The following is a 26,409-nucleotide window of genomic DNA, read 5'->3' as shown; positions in this document are numbered from 1 at the left end:
TTCCTCCAAACCCGCTGCGGCCTACCAAGTCCACACGTTAGTCAGAGCCACTCCTGGTATCAGCAAACTTTCTGATCCCTCTGCCCACCGACTGGATAGTATTAATTGCACTGTGAAATTGCTGTTTTTGCAGGTCGTTTTTGACCTGTTTTTAGTTGGATATCAGCAATCTCGTATGGCTCAGCCTAACATCATTTCCCTTTGACCCTCTGTGGCCCTCTATCTGTATATTGCTGAGGGCATTTATGTAGAACTGTCTTGTCCTACCAGAGGCTACCCGTTGAGGGGAGGGACTTCAGCTTGTTTCTCTTTGAGTCCTGCTCGTTCCTTCACAGCGTAGATCCTGGATGAATGTTTGCGAGGGGGATGCAGTTAGAGAAGGCATCATCGTTGCCTTAACTTGCCGTGTCTTCCCTTTCAGCGGTCCACATGTGCAGCATCCTGGAGCATCACTGCGCCCACTTCTGCATCAATACTCCTGGCTCGTATGTCTGCAGGTGCAAACAAGGCTACATCCTCAACTCGGACCAGACGACTTGCAGAAGTAAGATTGCTTTGCTGATATATTTGTTCTGTCCTCCTCTGCTCTCCCACTCTCTCCTCTTTTATCTGGGCCCATTTAATTCATCTGTGGTCCCTCCCCCAACCAAGTCATCGTTTCCCTAAGGACAGAAACGAGGTTTTGTAACTCGTGCATTTTGTGTTGACCCCTGGCCCCCACTCTGCCTTCACAGCGCTGAGGCCAGAGCCAGGCACACAGTAGGCCATCAGGAAGAGTTTGGAAGATCGTTGGAGGCTCCTTCTTAGAAATAGCCTCCTTGAAGTCATTTTGCTGAGGTCGAGTATTTTACAAAGATATTCTGATAATGCTAAATCAGAAAATTTAATTGATTAAGACCCATCACCCCAAATCACCTTTTTATACACTGAGATATTTACAAGTAAAATGATATGATGTCAAAGATTGGCTTCAATATAATTCGGTGCTGAAGTAGGTAGAAAAAAAAAAAAAAAAAGAAATAGCCTCGTTGAATTCGTGAGCTGCTGTCCTTTACTTCCAAGCTGTTCTTTAGGGGGGAACCGCTGAAGAGCCTTTTCATCCGCTGTCTCTATTGACTGTGCCCTGAGGAATTGTTTCTGTATTTTATTCTCTTCCCTGAAGTGTGGATTTAGGATGAGCTACTAACATTGGCTGGGAATGATTATTCAAGTTCTGTTTTAGAGGTGTGCGGGGACCTCATTGCTTTGGTGAGGGATGCTTTATAGGTCTCCTAAATAGAAAAGGACAGACAGATATAGTGTTAATAGAATGCACATTCTCTTTTTTTGGCCAAGCCCCAAAACTAGGCAACATACTGACATTTGAGGCACATGAGGTAATCCGCCTCTTAGAGGAGAGAATTACCCATACACTGAGTGTTGTGCCTGTAATTTTTTTTCAAGTTATAAATAAAGCCACTGTGTTAGCCCACAGACAACCAGACTTCCTCAAGACATGAGGAAGACTGGCCCACATGGAGGCCAATAAAACTCAGCTAATCTGACATGTAGGTCATGCAATGCGTAATTGTTATTATACTGCATGGTAAGCAATTAAGCACTAATGGAAAACAGTTTGCACAAATGGCTATAATTAGTATCCTGTTTATAGAGCCAAACCACATTTTCCTTTTGTCTTCTCACTTTTCTTTGGGTTGAGAGTGGTTGGCCAGGGGCCCCCTGACCCCCAAGGTTAGGGAACATCTGCTCGACTTCTGCGGTTCTGTGGCCTGTAGAAGCCCAAAGCCCTCAGGCTATGTAAGTCCTGGGGGACCCTGTGTTCTCCGGCTCCTCCAGGTTGCCAGATTGTTTGTTGTGTGGAGCCTGAATCATCCTGGCCTTCCGCTTGAACCTCTGACCCTTCTTCAGTTTCCACAACGAAAATCACTCGTACCATATGCTCATGGGTTTAATAGAATTTACTGGAGGACTGAGGGAGCCCAGGCAAGGTCGCCTCACATAGCGCTCAGCAAACAACCTAAACATCTTCTTAGACGTGCCCCATCCTCTCCAGGAGCCTCCCACTCAGAGTTTCTCTGCAGAGCACTCAGCCTCCCTCCACCTTGCTAACTCCCATCCTGCCCTTCCCTTCCCCGGAGCACAAAAAGTTCTTCTCCTTGCGACCTGCCCCGGTGATCCGCTGGGATCCGGGCATCTGCCGGTGTCCACTTTCCATGGTCTGGCTTAGTCAATCCAGAGGAATTTCGAGACCAGAAACTAAAAAATAAAAAGTTTGATGTCATGAGCTGGGCCTTCCCCACACAGCAGGTTTGCCAGCCCCCCGCCTGGTCCCACCTCAAGTCCTGAGGCCCCAGGCTCTCCCAAGGTCGGTCTGGCCTTGGCTCCCTCCTGTTCTCGGGCTGTGGGTGCAAAGAGCGTGATGCAGAAACTGCCTGGGTTCAGACAGACTGATTTGGGTGGAGGAGCAAGGAGGCCCGGGTCAGAGGGCCCTGAACCCAGGCAGTGGTTCTCAAGCATCAGTAATTAAGAGTCACCCAGGGGACTTCCCTGGTGGCGCAGTGGTTAAGAATCCGCCAGCCAATGCAGGGGACATGGGTTCGATCCCCGGTCTGGGAAGATCCCACATGCCGCGGAGCAGCTAAGCCCGTGCGCCACACCTACTGAGCCTGTGCGCCACAGCTGCTGAGCCTGTGTGCTGCAGCTACTGAGCCGTGATCTTGGTCTGGCGAACAGTGCAAAATTGTGCCAAGGGGAGGCTGTTCTGAGCCGCTCGCGGGGGCCTGTCCCTGCGAGACATGGAGAGAGACTCACTGGGCCTGGAGGGGAATGAGACACAGCTATTTCCAGTTTTGAACCTTTAAGGTGTTCCAGGCCCCGTACAAATTACTAGAAATCAAAGAGTGAATAAAACAGCCGTGTTTCTGCTCTCTTGGAGCTACATTCTTGCATGGAAGTAAATTGGATAAACAGCCAAGGTAGTTACGGTCCAAAGTGATTGCAGCCCCTGCCCAGCTCAGTGTGCCGCACAGGACGTCTGGCCTAACTATAGCCACTCATTAAGTGTTTCCCATGCGCCAGGAGCTCTCCTGAGTGCTTCATACTCATCATCTCATTAACTCTGACATTGAGCTCTTCAGGTAGGTTTAGCATTCTCATTTTACAGGCAAGGAAAATAAGGTACCAAAAAAGGTTAGACTATTTACTCAAGGTCCTGTGGCTAGTAATGAGACCAAACCAGAACCCAAATCCTATTATGTGTGACTGCATGGGCCCAGCTTTTACTCACCATTCGATACTGTCCCATGATCCTTGAGGTGGAAGGCAACCCTGCAGCCAGAGACACTCCTCCAAGCCCACGAGGACAGGCAGGTTCAAAGGCTCACTGTTCCCAGGGGAGACTCAGAACTAATTCACCAGGACTAACATTCAAATGATTGTCGTTCCCCCAAGTTAACTACCAACTCCTGTGATATTGTCATTGTACAGGATGATTGTGAGAGGGACTCTTAGGTGATGGCCTTCAAACACACACACACACACACACACACACACACACACACACACACACACTATACCCACCATATTCTATTCCAACCCTGCCTGTGTGGAGAGAGTAGGCAGACACAGCTGATTCATAGGTTCTTCGAGTGGAAACAGACCTTGTCTATCAGACTGTTAGCTCTCTTTCCCACTTAACCCAGGAATTCTGTTTCTTCCTGGTGTCCCACAGTGATGGTGCATGTCCAACCATCATCACCCATCTGGAACACCAGGTCATTACAAAGCACCTGTATCCCACCTCCAGATAGCCTGGATCAGTGGTCGAGCTGAAGTCCTACTCTCTGTAATTCCCACCTTTGATCCTATTTTTGCCATCTGAAGCTGTATACCAAAAAGTTTATTTCCTTTTCCAACTAAAAAGAGAAAGCCCTTTGATTATTGACGAGTGTAATCCCCTACCCCCCATTAATTTTCTCTTTTTCAGGGGAGGCACGAATACATCTTTAGATGACTTGGATTTGGGTCTTTTCAGTCCAGAAACCCTCTTCTGGACACCAGTTAGTCAGTGTCTCAAAATGTGCCCTTTCATTTAGAGACCAGATCAAGCATATTAAATAATCTTATGTTCAAAGTTTTGCCCACATGAGCAATTTGGAATGTACTGGAGGCAACATTATGGATTCTTCTGTCCTCCAAAAAGCCTTCCCCATCCAAAACCATTATATAAGATATATGCAAAAGCACTACCATAGTGCATAGCCCATAGGGCTCAATAGAAGTTTATGTTCTTCCCTTTCTCCATTTAAAAACGTGGGGGGGGAGGCGATCCTCATGAAGTGTGCCTATCTTCACATGTCTATTTCCCTCTACCATTTCCCTCCCCTTGAATTCTTTTCCCACTAACAAGAAGGAACTTTATCTTGTTTTCTTTCTTTTTTTAAAAATAAGGAATTCTCCCTTTCTTTGCCTCCCTTCTGGAATATTTAATCTATCTGGAAGAATAATGAAAATGCAACATTTAGAAAACTTCACTTGGCAAGAAAATGTAACTTTCTTGTGCAGCTTTCTCAATTTTTCTCTCTCAAGAAACACACCAAATGCATTTTACAGCTTTCATTGTTCAGATATGTTCCTGACATTATTTTCCCAAGCTAGAGATTTAATAGCTTTTATTTTATTTATTATTTTTGGGGGGCCACACTGTGCGGCATATGGGATCTTCCCTGACCAGGGATCGAACCTGTGCCTCCTGCAGTGGAAACATGGAGTCTTAACCACTGGACCGCCAGGGAAGTCCAAGAGCTTTTATATTCGAGTTTAATCAAAGGGCATGACCCCTTTGATGTGACAGAAAAACAGTCACATTATTAAAAAGGGAAAAGAAAGCTATACCCAACATTTTGAATGTGAATGCAAAAATTATTAAAAACTTATCAAATAGGGGCTTCCCTGGTGGCGCAGTGGTTGAGAATCTGCCTGCCAATGCAGGGGACACGGGTTCGAGCCCTGGTCTGGGAAGATCCCACATGCCGCAGAGCAGCTGGGCCCGTGAGCCACAATTACTGAGCCTGCGCGTCTGGAGCCTGTGCTCCGCAACAAGAGAGGCCGCGATGGTGAGAGGCCCGTGCACCGCGATGAAGAGTGGTCCCCACTTGCCGCAACTAGAGAAAGCCCTCGCACAGAAACGAAGACTCAACACAGTCATAAATAAATAAATAAAAGAACGTGAATTAAAAAAAAAAAAAAAAAAAACTTATCAAATAGAATCCATATATGTAATGTAATGTAATCAAGACCAAATGGGATTTATCACAAGAACGCAAGGTTGGTTTAACATTCAAAAATCAGTCAATATATGACATGATACTATACATAGAAAATCCTAAAGATACTACCAGAAAACTACTAAAGCTCGTTAATGAATTCGGTAAAGTTGCAGGATACAAAATTTTTTTTTTTTTTTTTTTTTTGGCTGTGTTGGGTCTTCGTTGCTGTGAGCGGGCTTTCTCTAGTTGCAGCGAGTGGGTGCTACTCTTTTGTTGCAGTGCGCAGGCTTCTCATTGCAGTGGCTTCTCTTGTTGCGGAGCACGGGCTCTAGGCACGCGGGCTTCCGCACTTGTGGCACACGGGCTCAGTAGTTGTGGCTCACGGGCTCTAGAGCGCAGGCTCAGTAGTTGTGGCACACAGGCTTAGTTGCTCTGTGGCAAGTGGGATCTTCCCGGACCAGGTCTTGAACCCATGTCCCCTGCATTGGCAGGCAGATTCTTAACCACTGCGCCACCAGAAGCCCTGTAGGATACAAAATTAATATACAGAAATCTGTTGCATTTCTATACACTAACAATGAACTATCAGAAAGAGAAATTAAGGGAACAATCCCATTTACCATTGCACCAAAAAGAATAAAATACCTAGGAATAAACCTACTTAAGAAGGTAAAAGACCTGTACTTGGAAAACTATAAAGCACTGATGAAAGAAATTGAAGACGACACAAATAGATGGAAAAATATATGTGTTCTTGGATTAGAAGAATTAATATTGTTAAAATGACCATACTACCCAAGGCAATCTATAGATTCAGTGCAATCCGTATCAAAATACCAATGGCATTTTTCACAGAACTAGAGCAAATAATTTTAAAATTTGTATGAAACACAAAAGATCCTAAATAGCCAACACAATCTTGAGAAAGAAGAACAGAGGTAGAGGAATCACACTCCCTGACTTTAGACTGTGCTACCAAGCTACAGTAATCAAAACAGTATGTACTGACACAGAAACAGACACATAGATCAATGGAACAGAATAGAGAGCCCAGAAATAAACCCACACACTTATGGTCAATTAATCTATGATGGAGGAGGTAAGAATATACAATGGAGAAAAGACAGTCTCTTCAATAAGTGGTGCTAGGAAAACTGGACACCTACATGGAAAAGAATGAAATTAGAACATTTTCTAACACCGTATACAAAAATAAACTCAAAATGGATTAAAGACCTAAATGTTAGATCAGAAAGCACAAAACTCCTAGAGGAAAACACAGGCAGAACACTCTTTGACATATATCATAGTAATATATTTTTGGATCTGTCTCTTAAAACAAAGGAAATAAAAGCAGAACTAAGCATATGGGACCTAATTAAACTTAAAAGCTTTGCACAGCAAAGGAAACCATTGACAAAACAAAAAGCCAACCTACTGAATGAGAATATTTGCAAATGATATGACCGATAAGGGGTTAATATATAAAATATATAAACAACTCAACATCAAAACAAACAAACAACAACCCAATTGAAAAATAGGCAGAAGACCTGAACAGACATTTTCCCAAAGAGAACATGCAGATGCCCAACAGGCACAGAAAAGAAGCTCAACATCGCTAACCATCAGGGAAGTGCAAATCAAATTCACAGTGAGATATCACCTCACCCCTGTCAGAATGGCTATCATCAAAAAGAACACAAATAACAAATGTTGGCGAGGATGTGGTGAAAAGGGAACCCTCATACACTGTTGGTGTAGCCACTGTGGAAAACAGTATAGAGGTTTCTCAAAAAACTGAAAAAAGAACTACTGTATGATCCAGCAATTCCACTCCTGGGTATATATTTGAAAGAAACAAAAACATGATACATGCACCCCAATGTTCATAGCAGCCTTATTTACAATTGCCAAGATATGGAAGTAACATAAGTGTCCATCAACAGATGAATGCATAAAGAAGATGTGATATATGTATACAATGGAATACTACTCAGCCATAAAAAAGAATTAAATTTTGCCATTTGCAGCAACATGAATGGACTTGGAGGGTATTATTATGCTAAGTGAAATAAGTCAGACAGAGAAAGACAAATACTGGATGTTATCACTGATATGTGGAATCTAAAAAATACAACAAACTAGTGAATATAATAAAAAGAAACAGACTCACAGGTATAAAGAACAAATTAGTGGTTACCAGTGGGGAGAGGGAAAGGGAAGGGGTAAGTAAGGGTAGGAGATTAAGAGGTACAAACTATTATGTATGAAATAAGCTACAGTGGACTTGCCTGGTGGCACAGTGGTTAAGAATCTGCCTGCCAATGCAGGGGACACGGGTTCGATCCCTGGTCTGGGAAGATCCCACATGCTGTGGAGCAACTAAGCCCGTGCGCCACAACTACTGAGCCTGCGCTCTAGAGCCTGAGAGCCACAACTACTGAGCCCACGTGCCACAACTACTGAAGCCTGCACACCTAGAGCCCATGCTCCGCAACAAGAGAAGCCACCCCAATGAGAAGCCCGTGCACCGCAATGAAGAGTAGCCCCAGCTCGCTGCAACTAGAGAAAGTCCTTGCGTAGCAATGAAGACCCAATGCCGCCACAAAAAAAGACTACACACACACACACAGAACTACAAGGATATATTGTACAACACAGGGGATATAGCCAATATTTTACAATAATTATAGAGTAAAATCTTTAAAAATTGTAGGGCTTCTCTGGTGGCGCAGTGGTTGAGAGTCTGCCTGCCAATACAGGGGACACGGGTTCGCGCCCTGGTCTGGGAAGATCCCACATGCCGCGGAGCGACTAGGCCCGTGAGCCACAATTACTGAGCCTGCGCGTCTGGAGCCTGTGCTCCGCAACAAGAGAGGCCGCGATAGTGAGAGGCCCGCGCACCGCGATGAAGAATGGCCCCCACTTGCCGCAACTGGAGAAAGCCCTCGCACAGAAACGAAGACCCAACACAGCCATAAATAAATAAATAAATAAAATATTTTTTAAAAAATTGTGAATCACTGTATTGTACACCTGTAACTTATACAATATCAACTATACTTCAATAAAAATCAATATAATTCAATTCACCCTATTAACAGATTAAAAAAATGAAAATATATAGGATCATTTCAATAGATGCCAAAAAGCATTGGACAATACCCAACATTTGTTCATGATAAAAACTCTCAATAAACTAGAAATAAAGGGAAATTCCTCAACCTGATAAAGAGCACCTGTGAAAAAACCTACGGTTAACATCATACTCAAGAGTAAAAGACTAAGTGTTTTCCTTTTAAGATAAGGAACAAGAAAGTATGTCCACTGCCACACTTCCATTCAACATTGGACTGGATGTTTTAACTGATACAATAATGAAATAAAAAGAAATTAGAAAGTCATACAGATTGGAAAGGAAAAGGTAAAACTGTCTTTATTTACAGACTATGTGATTGCATATGTAGAAAAGCTAATAGAATCTTCAAAAAAGCTACTAAAATTAATGAATTCAGCAAGGTTGCAAGATAAAAACTCAATTTACAAAATTATTTGATTGTATTTTTATATACTGGCAACAAAACTCTGAAATAAACACTTAAAAAGTACCATTTTACACTAGTATCAGAAATATAGAAATTAGGGATAAATTTGACAAAAGATGTACATTGACAAAGGCAAAAGATGTCTGCAATAAATTAAAGAAGACCTAAATAAATGGAGAGATATGTCAAATCATCGAATAGAAGACTTACTATTGCTAAGATGTCAGTTCTTTCCAAAATGACCTATAGATTCAAAGCAATCTCTATCAAAATCCTAGCAGAATTTTTTGGGTAGAAACTGATAATCTGATTCTAATATATAAATGAAAATGAAAAAAATTGAATAGTCAAATACGATTGATTCTTATTATTCACAATAGTTATGGTTTATAAGTCTCTGTTAACATTGAACTAGTGATTACTGGATCATCGTTCCTAGGTGAAGTACAGGGTTCGTTTCCTGAGAGCTTCTGGCCACAACATCTCACCAATCGATACAGAACCTTGTTTTATGGGTGTTTCTGTTTAAAGACACCTTATTGAGTGTATATTGTTGATTCATTAACATTGAACTCACAGCCAACAACACTATTACTCATGCCTGAATGAAGCTCATCTAACACACATCTTTCCTCCAAAAGGCACATCACGGCCTTCTTGCCTTAGGAACACTAGACAGCACTTCAACACTACTGTTAGGGGCCATTTTACACAGTGGGGTCACCAATAGAAAGCAAAAAAATTTTAAAAAATATGGCCCTAAATAGAACACAAAAAAGATGCTTATTTACAGTATGAGAGCTAAAACAAGAAGTCAGAGCATTGCTTGTTTGACCTTCACTGGGAAAGTGCATTAGGTGGCTCAATTTTTTCACCACTCTGTACAGATCCATGAATGGCCCTGAAAATGCTGCAAGTATTGATTTTGGGTTCCAAGAAAATTTTTATCAAGTAGGTGAATTTGCAAATCTGGAATCTGCAAATAATGAGGATCAACTAAAACTTTGAAATAAATAAAGTTGTGGGGATCAAATTATCTTACTTGAGGACTGACTGTAAAGCAATAGTAATCAAAACAGTGTGGTATTGGTGTAACGATGGACATCACCTGAGCAGAATATAGTCCAGAAATAGACCCACACGCATATGGTGAAGTGATTCTTGACAAAGGTGCCAAGGCAATTCATGGGGAAAAAATAATGTCATCAACAGATGGTGTTATAACAATTGGATTGCCATGTGCCAAAAAATGAACATTGACCCTTACCTCACACCATATACAAAAATTTATTCAAAATTGATTTTAAATGTTTATATAGAATAGAAACATTTAAATGTCTAGATGAAAATGTGAGAAAAAATTTTGATGACCCTGGGTTTGGCAAGGATTTTTTAAATAGGACACAAAACATAAAAGAAAAACTCAGTAAATTGAACATCATCAAAATTAAAACATTTGCTCTTCCAAATACACTGCTACTAAAGGGAAAAGGTCAAGTCACAGACTGGAATTAAATATTTGCAAATATATATCCAACAAAGGACCTTAGAATTTATAAAGAATTCTTACAACTCAATAATAGAAAAATAAACAGCCCAGTCAAAATGGGCAAAAGATTTGAATAGACACTTAACCAAAGAAGATATATAAAGAAGAGATGCTCAAACTTATTAGATACTAAGGAAATACAAAATTAAAGCCACAATGAGATACCACTATACTTCCACTACATTAGATACATTTTAAAATATTGACCATGCCAAGTATTAGCAAAGTTGGGAACAGAATTATCATTGTTCCTGGTAGGAATGTAAAATGGTTCAACCACATTGGAAAACAGTTTAGCAGTTTCTTACAAAGTTAAGTATGTACCTACCATAATTCCACTTTTAGGTATTTACTCAAAAGAAATTAAAGTTTATATCCAAATGAATGTTTATAGCAGCTTTACTTGTAATAACCTAAAACTGGAAACAACCCAAATCATCAACAGGTGAATTCTTAACAAATTGTGATATATGCATACAATGTAATACTACTAGGCAATGAAAAGAATGAACTATTGACCCATGAGGCAAGCTGGATGAATGTCAAAATTACCATGTTGAATGAAAGAAATGAGACCAAAAAAAAAAAAAAAAAAAAGAGTACATATTCTAGGATTCCATTTATATGAAATTTTAGAAAATGGTAACTAATCTATGATCAGCAGATTAGTGGTTGCCTGGGGCCAAGGGGAGAGAAGGGACAGGTGGAGGGATTACAAAGGGGCACTAGGAAACTTTGGGGATTTGGAGGTGATGGATATGTTATCTTGATTATGGTGATGATATGTTGGTATGTCAAGTTTACCAGCTTGTCTATGTTGAATATGTGTAGTTTATTGTATGTCATTTAAATTCAATAATATATATGTATGTATATATATGTATTTTCAGAACAGGGTGGTTTGAGAAGGTAACTGGTGCTGAGACAGAAGGCTGCAAGAGAAGAGACTGGAGAAAGAGTCATGGAACAATCAGGGAAGGCTTTGGGGAATAGGGGTTTTTCTAGCAAGTCAAAGAAGAGAAGAGAAATGTAGAGCTGTTGTCTTTAGGGGATGCTGCCTGTACAGGCTGCCTATTTGGAATAGTTTGGGACATTAGTGGGGGATGAGGAAACGAATTTAAGCTGGAACAAATTATGGAGTGATTTGATTCTCAAGCTGAGTTCCAGCTGCTGTTTCTGGTGGATAGAGGGGCTGAACACAAGGTGTCAAGGGGAAAACCACATTTTAGTAAATTGACCGTGGCAGTAATATATACATAGGATTAGAATTAGGATTAGATAATAGGTGCAGAAATACCATCCATCCATCCACTCATTCGTTCATTTATTCATTCAATACTTACTGATTCCCCTCTGTGAGCCAGACGCTCTTGTGGTGTGTGGGAGAAAAGTAAGTGTTTTCTCTTATATATTTGAGACCCAAGACCCTCCAAGAACACTCAGATCTTGGCTTCGCTTGTGCTCTGCACGTGCGGAGCTGAACATGGACGATGGAATCAGTTTACAGTTCATCAGTTCAGTCAATTCAGTGCGTGTGTTTCTTATGCCCATGGAGTTAATTAGGAGATCACAGCAATAATCCCCGCCCCAGGGAGGAGTTTATGACCGAAGATGGGGAATGGTGGGTGAGGGGTGTTAGAATTAAAACCGATAAATAACTTAAGAGAGGAAACAAGAATTTAAACTGATAAATAACTTAAGAGAGGAAACCAGAATTTAAACTGATAAATAAGAGAGGAAACCTGGTTTTGCGGGGAAAGCAGTGAGTCCGGGCGAGAGCCCACACAAGTGGTTGGATGCAGCTGGAGATAAGGGTTAGAGTTCAAGAAAAATGCCTGGCTGGATACGCTTGGTGGTGGTAATTGGCCCTGAAGATGGTTGGAATCTTGGAGGGATTGTGGGAAAGGGGAGGGAGTGGGAAAGAGAGTGTGGAAAGGGGAGGTCAAGGTCTCAGCTTTGGGGCAGCCCACAAAGCTGAGACAGCGGAGCAAGTGCAAGAGCGAGCAGACTGCGTGCGTGCACACAAACAGGCGGCTTTGGGGGTAAACTTGTTAGGAATGCAAATTCCCAGGCCCTACTTACCCCAGACCTACTGAATCAGGGACTCCAGGGATGCAGCCTAGGAGGGTGTCTTTTAACATCCTTTTAAAGCCCTCCAGGGGATTCTGGTCAAGTTTGAAAACCACTGCTCCCGCTGTTTTAAACTAGATCTCTCCCTGGGAGATTCCACTCCGCAGGGAGTTCATAGTGAGAACGTGATGATGTGACTGACAGCTGTTTGGAAATTGCAAAGCGCTCTGCATGACTAGGGCATTATTCGTTCACGCTTATTTATTATTTTGATCAACCTCATTCAGTCAGATTTACTTATGTTTTCAGGCTTTGTTTTGGGGATCCTCCTCTTTTCCCCTTCTGAAAAGAAAACTAAAATCTCGTTCATGAATTGGAGAACTGATTGAAAAAGAATGAAGCCGTTGGGGGAGGAGGGATGCGAGGCACAGCTGGAGTTTGCCTGGAAGGACGGGTTTGTTCTTCTGGGTGACATTGGGTTGGTGGTGTTTCTTCCAGCAGAGAAGCACAAGGCTGATGGCTCACAGTTACTGCTGAAAGTCTTTAAATCCAAACTGCAGCTGTCAAAATAAGATTACGGCTTTCAGATATGATGAAAGAAGGGGGATGGTCCCCAAAATGCAGGCTTAGGTTTGGCAGGTGTTTGCAGAGCCCTAACTCCAAGTGAGTTTTCGGGGTTGGAGCAGGCAGAAATCGCATTGTTTCCCAGCTGAGTGAAATAACAGTTCTAATAATACATTTCTCTTCTCTCTCGCTGTGATACATAATTTCTGATTTCTACATCTCAGGCTAAATAGCAGCAGGAGCCGTAAAAAAAAAGTGGAGCATGTCTTTAAAGGTGTTCATTTTGCTTTAAGTCCAGAGGAGAAATTAAACTGTCATTGGTGTCAATAGCATGCCATGCGGCTTGTCTCCAATTCTGAAAAGTCAGTAAAAAGCCTTTGATTTTGCCCAGGATGATGTCAGGCACAGCCACTGCAGTCTTTGTCCCGTGCTTCTCATCCAGTGTAACCAGATGGAAGTTTTCCAAGTTCTTTGGCTGAGGCGCTGTGCTAGGGTTTCAAGATCACACACTGAGGAAGGCCCTTAAATCTAGAATGGCTGTGAGTCTCAGGGGAACGCTAGGGCAGGATTTGAGCATAGCCCTGGGGCGCTTAGTTATCAAATCCTCACTGATTTATTTCACTTGGGAAGACTGAGCAGCTGCAGCTAACATCCCTCCTAAAATTCTCCAGGAAACAAGAGAAGCAAGCGGATTTTGCTGACTGTCAGCTATATAGGCTGACATTTGCCCTCTGGCAAGGCATTGTTTGAGTTTGTTGAGATCTTTTGTTATAAAATTCAAAATTGCCTACTTTGCTGTGTCAGATCAATTCAGCATAGAACTCACAAACCAAAACTTAGTCACAGATACATTGATGTCATTTAAAGAAATCTGAATCTAGTGGGGGGTTTCATAGGCACCCAATAAAGTGATATTATATTAGAATTGTGATGTAGGCAAAATTTGGTTGGGGTTCACCTTTCCTCCATGCTTAACTAGGCCTGCACCACCAAGACCTTTCTTTACCCTAAACTAGGAAAAAAGGAGACTAACATTTGTTGAGTACCTCCCATCTCTCAGATGCTTTATCATCTATATTATCTCATTTAACCGTGCAATAAGATGTTTTCTCCACTTAATTATTTAACCTCTATGAAAATTCAATCTCATAGAAATCACTTATATGAAGTCACACAGGGCACCTCACTGAAACCAGGTCTGGCTCCAAAGGCAATATTCTTTTCATTCTATCCGATTGCTTCCCTTAAGCCCTATGGAAAGAAACATAACTGCCCCTTATCTCCTCCTCCAAGATTCAATCCCCTTGATCCCTACTTTTTCATATTACCTCCCTCAGGTTCTTGTATAAAATAATCTTTTCTGTGAGACCACCTTCTGACCACACTATTTAAAACAGAAGCTCCCTTTCCTCCATACTCCCAACCACCCTTTCCTGCTTAATTTTGTTCTATAGCACTTCTAAGATCTAACGTAATATATATTTTTACCTGTTTATGTTGTTTATGTCTGACCCCTGTCCATGGTATGCTAGTAAATGTTTAACAACCAGATCTCCAGGGGGAAAAGGTCCAATTTGTAATGTTCACCAATTCCTGTGTTGTCAATACTACCACCATGGCTGATTTCAAGCTACCCACTTGGCCTTGCTGAACGCAGAGTTGGGAAGAGGTGGGCACGGTCTGTCAATGTGAGTCAGTAGGAGCTGGCTTCCCAGTTGAATATCTGCTACATGAGGACAGAGATTGATTGATTTTTTTAATCTGTTTTATTCACTGTTTTTTTCTCAGCAGTTTGAGCAATTTGACGAATGAATGAATGAATGAATGAATGAATTCAGTCATTCAAATATATTTTTAAAAATTGACCACATGCCAAACACCATGCTAGTTATTTGAGCTGGAGGGCTGAACAGAACAAGCACTGCCTTCAAATGGCAGAGGAAGTAGACATGAAATAAACAATTGCAAATTAAGTGTTAAATTATAACTGTGGTAAGGGAAACCCTGAAGGGGAACTTGACCTCTAAAAGGGAGTGGTCAGATAAGAGCCCCCCATCCCTGAGTACTCCAGGCTGGTGACTGTCAAGTCAGATCAACACATGTCCACTAAGCACCTGCTATGTGAAGTGTGTGGTATCACAGGCACCCTGAAGACCACCGAAGACTTATCCTGTGCCTTTCAGAGCTTACAGCCTGGGTAAGACTGATGAGTGAGGAATGACTGACAACCCTGTATTTCAGGTGTTGGGTCCATTCATCCATTCATAAGCACTTAATGAGCACCTACAATGTGCCAGGCACTGCGCTAGGTACCAGGGATGCAGCAGACAGCAAGGCAGCTGGTTCCTTAGCTGTCATGAGAATTCTGGTGTCTGCAGCTGGGGGCTGGCTCCCCGATGTCATTGTACTCTTCTGGGAGAGGAATATCTCTTGCTGGGGACGAGGAGAGGTACAGAGACTCGGGAAACATTTTATTCCCATCTCACTCATCTTCCCAGGACCCCATTTCTGGTGGAGGAGATATTTTAGGACTCTAGGAACATCCCTGTTGGGAGGCAAGGGGTATGGGACTTTGTCACTGTTCATTCAGTAGACGAACACTTATGGGGCACCAACTACATGCGCTAGGACACTGGGGAATCAAAACTGTGTCAGACCAGATCGTTCTCATGGGGCAGACAGACCTGTGATCCGGTCCTTCTAATACTGTGGGCTAAATGCATAAGTACTCTAGTGGAGCTGTGTGTATAGGGCTAGAGGAGCCCAGAGGAAGGAGACTCTAAGCCCAGCCAAGCTGAAGAAGGCTTCCTGGAGGAGGTGACATCGGGCTGAAGTCAGCAGCCATGAGTGTGGGTAACGGGGTAGAGAAGGCTTGGAAGGGTAATGGGAACTCTGAATCCACTGTTTCTCCGAAGTCCACGGTTTTATCACCCTTCAGTGAAATCCTCCCAGGCTGTGAGAAAAAGAAGTGCTGTTTTCCTAAAGAATAAGGAGTCATCCAAAAACATCTGTATTTGTTTCAAATGGAAGTGACCACTGCCAGAAAAACAACAAAGTTGTTTTGTGAGAACCTAGTCTGTATTTACTCTTTACTCTTTGTTTAATTAAATTAATCCTGCATGGTTTCCTTTGGGACAGTACAGATCACTAGTGGCCATAAATCCCCAGTGTTCTAAAAACAGTATGAAAGGCCTGAGGCCAGCTGGCAGGCCTGCTGTTTGTGGGATTGTTCTTCTGGAACGCAAGCCATGATCCTCCCGTTCCAACCACACTTTGCACCCCTCACTTAGTGTCCGGGGTCTTTTAGCCACTTGGAGAGGGGTCCAAGGACAGCAAAAAAAAATCTGAGATTTGCTTAAAAGAAGAATCTGAGCCTGCAGACTCAGTTGATAAAGGGGGAGGCTGACTCTTGCCTCTGGGCCCCTTCCCCCTGGGTGATTGTGAGGACTTTCATCCTGTAGTTCAATGGCTCTCGACCTGGCTGCACATTGGAGTTATCTGGGAGCGTTAGCAAACAGTGTTGCCTGCATCCCAGCCCCAGCTGTCTGATTTAAGGGGTTGGGCTGGGCATCAGGATTTTCCAAATGTCCCCAGATGGTTCTAATGAGCAGCCGAATCCGTGATCTGGTAGACGGGACCCTGCAGTGATTCATGGCTGTCCCGTTCTGGAAGGCATAAGCATCTCATTGCCTCTCTACCTACCTTATGGGGGGAAGTCTTGGGGGAACAAATGCTTATTGCTTCAAGATCCTGGTTCACTGCTTTTATTTCATTTTATAAAGACACGCTTTGTTTTTTATTTTATTTTTTTTTTTAATTTTTATTTTTGGCTGTGTTGGGTCTTCCTTGCTACGCGCGGGCTTTCTCTAGTTGCGGTGAGCAGGAGCTACTCTTCATTGCGGTGCACGGGCTTCTCACTGCAGTGGCTTCTCTTGTAGAGCACGGGCTCTTGGTGTGCAGGCTTCAGTAGTTGTAGCACGCAGGCTTCAGTAGTTGTGGCTCGTGGGCTCAGTTGTGGCTCGCGGTCTCTAGAGCGCAGGCTCAGTAGTTGTGGCGCACGGGCTTAGTTACTCCGTGGCATGTGGGATCTTCCCAGACCAGGGATCGAACCCGTGTCCCCTGCACTGGCAGGCGGATTCTTAACCACTGTGCCATCAGGGAAGTCCTCACTGCTTTTAAGATGCTACTTTCAAAGGAGTTCTTTTGTAACGTTGATTTTTTTCATTATTATAAAACTCTTGGTATAAGCTCTTGTTAGAAAATTCAAAAACAGATCTTTATAAATAAGAGAAAAAATTTACTTAAACTGCCACCACTCCTTCGTAACCACTGCTAGGCAGGATTCCTGCTGGACACAAGAGAGGAGGCAAAGCAGCTGTGGGAGCTGAGAAGGGGGACCCAGGTGGAGAAGCTCCTACCCCCCCACCTTCAGAGATGGGCTTGGGATTTGGGGGTACGTTGTTCCAGTGTACTGGGGTGTCATTTTCCAGCCATCAGGACTTTGTGCAGGGTCGCTCTCCTCCCATTTAGGGAGCCTAGCAAGGGAGACACAGTAAATACATCACTACATGAATGCCTATGTAATTAACATCGTGATACATGCCAGGAGCGAGAAGTGCAGGGGTGCACTGACATGCACTGACAGCCGATGGGCGGGGCCAAGAGCTCTGAAGAACAATTGAAGGTCCTCCTGTCAAGAGGTTGATTTTCCCATCAACGTGCAAGCAAACCCAAGCTACTTTGGCTTGGAATTCAGAAAACTACCACTGTTCCCAAAGTAGTGATTTTCATTTATCTGTTCTAGACGTCCTTTATATTTCCCAGAGCTAAAAGAAACTGTGATGCAACCAGAATTATCCTTCCAAAGCACGACTCAGGTGAAATGGCCCATCTCCCTTTTTAAGGCTTTTACCTTGAGTGGTCCCCACTGCCTGCTGAACACAGTTAAGACCACGCAGCCTGATTCCATGCCCTCTGCCATCTGGTGTCAATTGTCCTTCCGATGCTCCCTCCTGCTACTTCCCTTGGAATTCCCAGAGTGGAATTCAGCTACCATGCCTGTCCTGCTTTCCTCTGTTTCTGCACATTTACTGTTCCCTCAGCCCTGGGTCCATTTCCCTTTCTCCATTCTCTCCCACTTGCCTGCCAGCCTTTTCTGATGGATCCAGCCTTGGCTGGCAGTAATTCATCCCCGTTCTGAACTCCCATTGTATTGGCAGCACCTCTCTTCTGGACTTCTAGCATGTTTTATTTTGTATTTTAGTTATTTAGGATGCATCTGATAGCTACTCTGGCCTTCCCAGTCCTCAAATGGGGCTAGTTTTTTCTACCTAAGGACCTTTGCATTCACTGTTCTTTCAGTCAGAAACACTCTTTACATCCAATATTAGTTTCAGGTGTACAACGTAGTGATTCAGTATTTTACATTTTCATTATATACTTTTTGAAATAATCACCACAATAAGTCCAGTTACCATCTGTCACCATACAAAGTTGTTACAATATTATTGATTATATTCCCTATGTGTACATTACGTCCCTGTGACTTATTTATTTTATAGCTGGAAGTTTGCACCTCTTAATCCCCTTTACCTATTTCATTCATATCCTTAACCCGTCCCCTCTGGCAACCACCAGTTTGTTCTCTGTATCCATGAGTCTGTTTCTGTTTTGTTGTGCTTGTTCACTTGTTTTGTTTTTTAGATTCCACATATAAGTGAGATCATATGTATCTGTCTCTCTCTGTCTGACTTATTTCACTTAGCATAATACCCTCAAGGTTCATCCATGTTGTCACAAATGGCAAAATTTCATTCTTTTTTTATGGCTGAGTAACATTTCATTGATTATATGTAGCACATCTTCTTTATCCATTCATCTGTTGATGGACACTTAGGTTGCTGCCATATCTTGGCTATTGTAAATAATGCTGCAATGAACATAGGGGTGCATATATCTTTTTGAATTAGTGTTTTTGTTTTCTTTGGATAAATTCCACTTCTGAGTTTTTATCAGAAATGCTCTTCCTAGAACTTCACATTACTAACCCTTAGAGTACAAGCTGTGTGTCGGCAGGAACCCCTTTATCTGTTTGGTTCACCACTACATCCCCAGTGCCTGGGATAAAGTAGGTGCTTCATTGACTGAATAAATGAAAAGTGTCTGATGATTCAGATTTTTCTTAGGTCTCTGGCTTAAGCTTGTAACTAACTGTAAATTTTGTCACTCTTTAATTATTCACCATGATTTTTGCATGAGCTGAAGTTTTTTCTGATTCTTGCTATTTTCCTTATATCTGGATCCATGGGAAATCTCAGTTGGAGTTCCCAATTGGAAATATAAGATAGAAATAGACTGGTAAGAGAGGAATTTGCATCTATAATTTTTTCATCTACTTTATTGATTTAGGAATGAAAATAATTCTTTTAGCATTTTAAAACCAGAATCCTTATTTCTGGAATCTTAGACCTAAATGTTTTTTAATCTTATGATGTAGCTTTTATTTTTAAAAAGAATTGAATGCATTTGATAGAGGTGATGAATATATCAGCTTTTATCTTTTTTATCAATTTGATATTTTATAATTATCTAAAAGCATAATAAACTATAAAACTCAAAGACCTAGGAGATTACATTAAAGCGTAGCCATTGGATTCAGGGATTAATCCAGCTTTCTATGTATTAAGTTTTTACCATAGCTGTCCTAGTGGTAACTTTTAACCAGAGGAAAACATTTTTAATATATTCAATCCCTTTAATGCTCTTTGATTTTCTCCAACTTTAATGGTAAAGTCACTCAAAGAGCTAGTTATGAAACCAAGCCATTCTCCTTGCTGAGAAATAATACCATCATGTCAGCCTGTTTCTTCAAAGGAGAGACTGAGTCGGTGATGGAGTGAAAATACCTTTAACCGTTTCATCCTCTGATAGATTCTTAGTTCCACGGCAGTAAATGCACTGCTGTGAATGTGTTCTTACATTGCATTTGACTAAATAGCCGGGGCCCAGCACTAATAAATATTTGACCAAAATAGAATTGTTAATAGCCATACATTCATTTCTCCCTAGTAATCTTTGTTACCTCTACCTAACCTCCTTTGGCTTCCCATTTTCCTCATCTATGGGATGAATAAGTAGAGCACAAAGTGGATTTTGAAAGGTCCTTCTGATGGAGAAATGGAATGAGGAAAACTATGTCCAAAGAGACTAATGCAGATTTGGGAATAAGGGGCTCTTCTAGACCTGCCATGTTTTTGGTGGGGTAGCAGGTCTTTTCACTGTACTCTCTCTCAGCTTCTGCAAAATGTCAAAGACAGCACCAGATTACCTTGGTGAGACTGTGTATATCGGTGTGTACCTTGGTGAGACTCTGATTACAAAGCCTTTTAGTTCTCAAAGAATAGGAATGGTACTTGATGCAGACAAGCGCAAATACCTGCTTGTGATAACTTCAGTCCTCAAGAACCATCCAAATGTTTTCAGAACACTTTCATTGAGATGGGAAAAATACAAATTCGTGGGTTTTTAAAATTTATTTATTTATTTGGCGGCACTGGGCCTTAGTTGCGGCACGCAGGATCTTCATTGCCTTGTGCAGGATCTTTAGTTGTGGCATGGGGCTCTTTTAGTTCCGGCATGCGGAATCTAGTTCCCTGAACAGGGATCGAACCCACGTCCCCTGCGTTGGGAGCACCGAGTCTTAACCACTGGACCACCAGGGAAGTCCCACAAATTGATGTTAATTTTAAATTATTTAATGCATTTAATAGAGATGAATAATTCCAACTTTGAAAAATGAGTTTTTCTATATACGTAGAAACACACCCGAGTGTTAACAGCGGTGGCCTCTGGATGGTAGGACTGCAGGTGGCGGATTACAGGTGACTTTTCTTTTCTATGTTTTTTCTATGTTTCCCAAATTTTCCACTATGATCTCATAACGCTTTCAATGTTTTTAAAGGTTATTTTGACAAGTGCTGTAGAGTTGCTTGCTGATGGCCGAGGGTCACCGAGGGTCACCTCCTTGAGAACCATGTTCTAATGGTATGGCTTTGCCCCAGTCCAGGACCTGTGTGCAGCGGAGGACCACGGCTGCGAGCAGCTCTGCGTGAACCTGCTGGGCTCCTTTGTCTGTCAGTGCTACAGTGGCTACACCCTGGCCGAGGACGGGAAACGGTGTGTGGGTGAGTATCCCACCCAGCCTTGCTTGATGGGGAAGCACAAGAGAAGCTAGTAAGAAGGGAGGGGGGGGCCCACATATCCCATTGCTCTCCTTTGAGTTTCAACAAAGTGCTCCAAGTTCTCTGGCCTAGTTGTTAGTCAGAATTTGAACTTTAAAGACTTCGTTTGTGGCTGAGGTTAGCATTTTCTCTACTGATTCCCTCGGAAAGGACTGGGCAAATTTTCATTCAGTTTGGAAGGTATGTCTGGCTGGCCTGACTTCAGTATAGCTCACGTGTTATACATGAGGTCCAGCTGGTGGTGGGTAAGGTTGCTGAGTGGCACCTCGAAGAGGCAGGCAGCCTTCCTTCTAAGTACGGATCTGCAGTTCAGTGACAGGTCCCAGTGACCGCCAGGTGTAAGAGGCCAGCTGTGTGTCGTGAGACACCACGGTCAGAGAAAACAAATAGCAGCCTCAGACGCTGGTCCTGGGTAAGAAGTCTCAAGGGCAGTGCTCGGAACTACAGGCACTGGCTCGCAATCAGCTGAGCGGTTTCCCATTGAGCGGCAACTCCACATTGCGAGGGCCGGTGGGAGGTGGGGCGATGGCATCTAATTTCTTCGGTGATGGATAATGGTTTTCATCGGCACCTGCAGGGCAGACCAGTGAATCCCTAATATGCATGTGGCACCTCCCAGTTTGTCTGCAAAGCCCTTTAAACTTGCACCGCCTCATTTATCTTTCCACCAACAAACAGTGCCTGGCAAATAGTAGGTGTTCAGTAAACTGAGCTGGATACTTATGAGGCAGAAAATCCATAAGGAAAGGAAGGAAAAGGACTTGACTGACATCAGAACTGGAAGCTTCATTTTCTAACTCTGAATCCTACACGTCCTGTTCCACATTCTGTTGTTTTCAGAGGACCTGTTCTGTTTTGCTTCCCACAAACAGTCAATGATGATTTTTTTGCCCATAGAACTTACACTTTCCAGCACACTGCGATTCTTAGCTGAGGATGTGAAAGGAAAAAGCAACAAAACAAAAGTGCAGGTGGGGCCTGTTCTTTGCAGGTGATGATGAGAATAAAATGGGTTTGTTTGTTTGTTTTTACACACTGATGGAGATGAAAACGGCCCTCATCAGAAGTCCACAAATGGAATTGGTCTCCTAAGCCTGTGTTGTTTTTTCCCCCTTATTCTGTGGGTGGTGACCGTGATAGGTAGCAGGGTACCACATCCATTAACACTGGCAAAAAAGAAGCCAATGTGGAAACACCAGCTTTTTTTTTTTTTTTTTTTTTGCTTCATTAATTTTTATTATGCAAATAATCTATTTTCATTGAGGAACTTAAAACAGACGAGAAAAGCACTATTAATAGCTTGTTGTATTTTCTGCCAGACCTTTCCCCACATAAATATCTACTTCTAAACATTTTGTTAATATTTACCAAAATGAGGTCATACTCTCTATTTTGTTTTACATATGTATTTTTCCCTTACCAGTTGTTAAATGGGGAGAAACTTTGGGTGCTGTTGTGTCAGAAGGAAATCAGTTGGAAGTAAGGCCAGTGGATGAGCTACAGGATACAGGTTGAGGGTGTCTGGTTAATTAGGGTGAGAGAAGGAACAGGGAGGGCCCAGAGCTCGTGTGAGTGATGGGGAGTAGGCGGGGCAGGGGCATTAGGGGCCGTGGCTGGGGCAGGAGAGCAGCCTTGGCCCTTGGGAAACTGGAAGGCAGTGAGGAGCCCAGGTCTCTGGGTGCTGCCAAATAATTGCCTAACGGTCCTCTGTAGTAGACAGCCTTTGAGCCTCTAAGGGTTTTGCTGAAACTTCTGGAGCTTGACATTTACTGAAGAGCAACAAGCACGAGAAGAAATGCCGTGGTTGCCGGGGAGCTGGCGTGGGCTGCGTTTATTAGAGATGCGCGCTGCTCTTGCTGCCGCTGTCAGTGTGTAAGAATGTCTGCCTTCCTCAGAGCGGGGGTTCAAGCTGAAGAATGGGAAGCTGGGAGAGACTGTGTGTGACCCCGGCCTGATGCATCAGATGTCCTTATTCTCATCCTCTTCCACCAAACGCCTGACCTGTTAGAGGCTGGGAGTCAGATGATTAAGTGGCCCTGGACCTTTGTGGCCAGTTGCTTTGGTTAGGGAGACTGAACAAACTTCCACAATGTCAGTTGCTGCTCGATGGGGCTGTGCTGAGTGCAAAGCAAATGATGGAGGTAATAGAGGCCACAGGAGGTCAGAGAAGAGCGACAGACTCATGGCCAGCGTGGGGAAGATCTGGGTGAGGAAGGAAGGGTAGCAATGGGACAGATGTCTAAGGCAAGGGGAGACATGAGGGCAGTGACGGTGTAGAAGTGGCAGTGCGGACTGAGACCGGGCTGGGAGGGCCAGGTAGAGAGCTGGTAGATCAGGAGAGATGGTCACAGTGAGAAGCCACCAAATTGAAAGCTAAACCGGCAGCCTAACCTGAAGACATCAATCTGAAGGCACTTGTCAAGATGGAGACTCCAGGTATCAGACTTAGAGCAGGAAATTTAGAGGAGAAACAGAGGCTGTTAGGGACCCTGGAAGCATTCCGTTAGCCCCTGGTCTGAGTGGCCTGTATGTAGATGGGCAGAGAACGGTATGAATAGGGGGAACCATAATCCCAGTTAATCCAGGAGGGTCCCAGTTTATGGCTGTTGGCTCACTGCTCAAGAGCACTCCCTTTCACTTTCAAGGGGGTTCCAGTCTGAACACGAAAGTATAGGATCACCCTAGTTAAGGCCAACCTGACTTCAGCAGTTAAGGAGACTAACGCTGTTGAAGCAGAGAATTCCTGCAGGTGAGAAGTAGGAGATGAAGTTGAAGACATCAGGTGGAACCAGAGTATACAGGGCTTTGAAATCCAGGCCAAAGGGTCTGGACTTTATCTCTGAAAAAAGAGACACTAAAGGGTTTTTAAGTGGGACTGATAAAGGCAAAGCGTCACTTTAGGAGACTTAATCTCGTGGTAGAGGGCAGGATGGATTCCAGGAGGAAGATAGGGAGGGCTGCAAAGACCAGTTAGGAGACTGTGGCAGCCCTCTGGTGAGGGGTGACAAGAGCCAGATTTGAGTAGCGACCATAGAAATGAAGAGAGAAGGAAGGGGTGAGGAATGAGAAGAAGGTGCGATGAGTAAAGAGGGGGAGGAAAAGCCACAATCGAATCCTGGGTTTGAGCTTCCATGACTCTAAGAGTGATGGCAACAGTGATGAGAGAGTGATGGGATTTTTAGAAAAGATAACGAGGAGTTTTAGACACAGTGGGTTTGAAGCTGAGATGGGACACCTGCAAGGACACATCGAGAGGGAGCAGGGGCGACAGTAACACCACAAGGAGAGGGTAGAGCCAGTGGTGCAGGCAGGAAGCAGCACAGCCCGTTTCCTTCTGAATTTTAATTTCCATTTCCAGTGTTCACTTATGTGTTTGTTTTGGACCTTCAATACAGCGAGACCTGGGCTCAAATCCCAGTTCTGCTACTTGCGAGTCATGTGTCATTTTATTTCTGAGCCTTGGTTTTCTCATCTATAACATAGAGTAAAAATACCTACATCATAGAGTTTGTGGGATTAAATAAGATAACGAGTAAAGTTCCTAATACGCATTAGACAATTGTTGTTATTACTGTTGTTATTATTATAACATATATTATCATCATCATCATCTCCTGGATGCCATGAAGTGTGGCCTTAGGAGAGAGTGAAGCCTGAGCCTTGGGCTGCAGCCACATGCGGGAAGCAGGAGGGAGACGTGGGCCAGGAAGAATGTCCATGAAGGAACCGCCTAAGGTGGGGATGGAGGAGTTGGGGAGAGGTGGGCGAGAGAACCAGAAGTCATGGAATATGACAGGAAAGAGAATTTCTAGGCCAGGTCAATATTAGTGTCATGCCCCAGCGAGGCCAAATGGAACAGAACTTAGAGAAAAAGCCATTGAGTTGAGTCATTGATTCATCTCAGCAGACATTTCCAGACTCTACCAGGCACTCTGCTAGACATTAGGGACACAAAAATGACCAGGAGGCCATTGATAATGATCAAGAGGGGTGGGGTAAAGGACAGATTTCAAGGGGGAGGGGGGAGGGGGGAGAAAGTAGGGACAGCAAATCTAATCTCTTCGTTTAAAGAAGTTTGGTAGAAATTCACGATGACCAGCTACTGGTAAATGGACCCCGTGGGAGTACTTTGACTCATCCCAGAATTACGACTGTGACCACATGAAAATTCAATTCTTAGCCAGACTCAGGACCTTTTAGCCAACATTTCCACACTTTTGAGTTAGTGGAACTTTAACTCCGAGTGCTAGAGTCTGGAGCTTGACATTTACTGCAGAGCAACAAGCATGAGAAGAAATGCTGTGGCTGCCGGGAACCTCTAACTGCTCATTTAACTCTGGTTAGAACCGAATTTGTTCAGTTCCCTAACTGCTCATTTAACTCTGGTTAGAACCGAATTTGTTCAGTTCCCTAACTGCTCATTTAACTCTGGTTAGAACCGAATTTGTTCAGTTCCCTAACTGCTCATTTAACTCTGGTTAGAACCGAATTTGTTCAGTTCCCTAACTGCTCATTTAACTCTGGTTAGAACGGAATTTGTTCAGTTCCCTAACTGCTCATTTAACTCTGGTTAGAACCGAATTTGTTCAGTTCCCTAACTGCTCATTTAACTCTGGTTAGAACCGAATTTGTTCAGTTCCCTAACTGCTCATTTAACTCTGGTTAGAACCGAATTTGTTCAGTTCCCTAACTGCTCATTTAACTCTGGTTAGAACCGAATTTGTTCAGTTCCCTAACTGCTCATTTAACTCTGGTTAGAACCGAATTTGTTCAGTTCCCTAACTGCTCATTTAACTCTGGTTAGAACCGAATTTGTTCAGTTCCCTAACTGCTCATTTAACTCTGGTTAGAACCGAATTTGTTCAGTTCCCTAACTGCTCATTTAACTCTGGTTAGAACCGAATTTGTTCAGTTCCCTAACTGCTCATTTAACTCTGGTTAGAACCGAATTTGTTCAGTTCCCTAACTGCTCATTTAACTCTGGTTAGAACCGAATTTGTTCAGTTCCCTAACTGCTCATTTAACTCTGGTTAGAACCGAATTTGTTCAGTTCCCTAACTGCTCATTTAACTCTGGTTAGAACCGAATTTGTTCAGTTCCCTAACTGCTCATTTAACTCTGGTTAGAACTGAATTTGTTTCAACATTCAGGTGATCAGGAGTGGATTACTG

General features: G+C 43.1%; 1 protein-coding gene across 3 annotated transcripts in view; it reads left to right on the top strand.

Annotated features, from left to right (window-relative positions):
• MATN2 (matrilin 2) overlaps positions 1-26,409 on the top strand; it is a 159,576-nt gene that overhangs the window by 70,496 nt on the left and 62,671 nt on the right. For all 3 annotated transcript variants that reach the window (XM_059901683.1, XM_059901682.1, XM_059901681.1), the window contains exons 4-5: positions 422-544; positions 21,059-21,181. In XM_059901683.1, the coding sequence (XP_059757666.1) occupies positions 422-544; positions 21,059-21,181 (246 nt within the window). The remainder of the gene's footprint in view (positions 1-421; positions 545-21,058; positions 21,182-26,409) is intronic.

This window comes from Balaenoptera ricei, chromosome 17, assembly GCF_028023285.1.
Source record: "Balaenoptera ricei isolate mBalRic1 chromosome 17, mBalRic1.hap2, whole genome shotgun sequence".
Classification (NCBI taxonomy): Eukaryota; Metazoa; Chordata; class Mammalia; order Artiodactyla; family Balaenopteridae; genus Balaenoptera; species Balaenoptera ricei.
The sequence above is the reverse complement of the archived record's forward strand: the minus strand, read 5'-3'. Positions and strand labels throughout refer to the sequence as shown.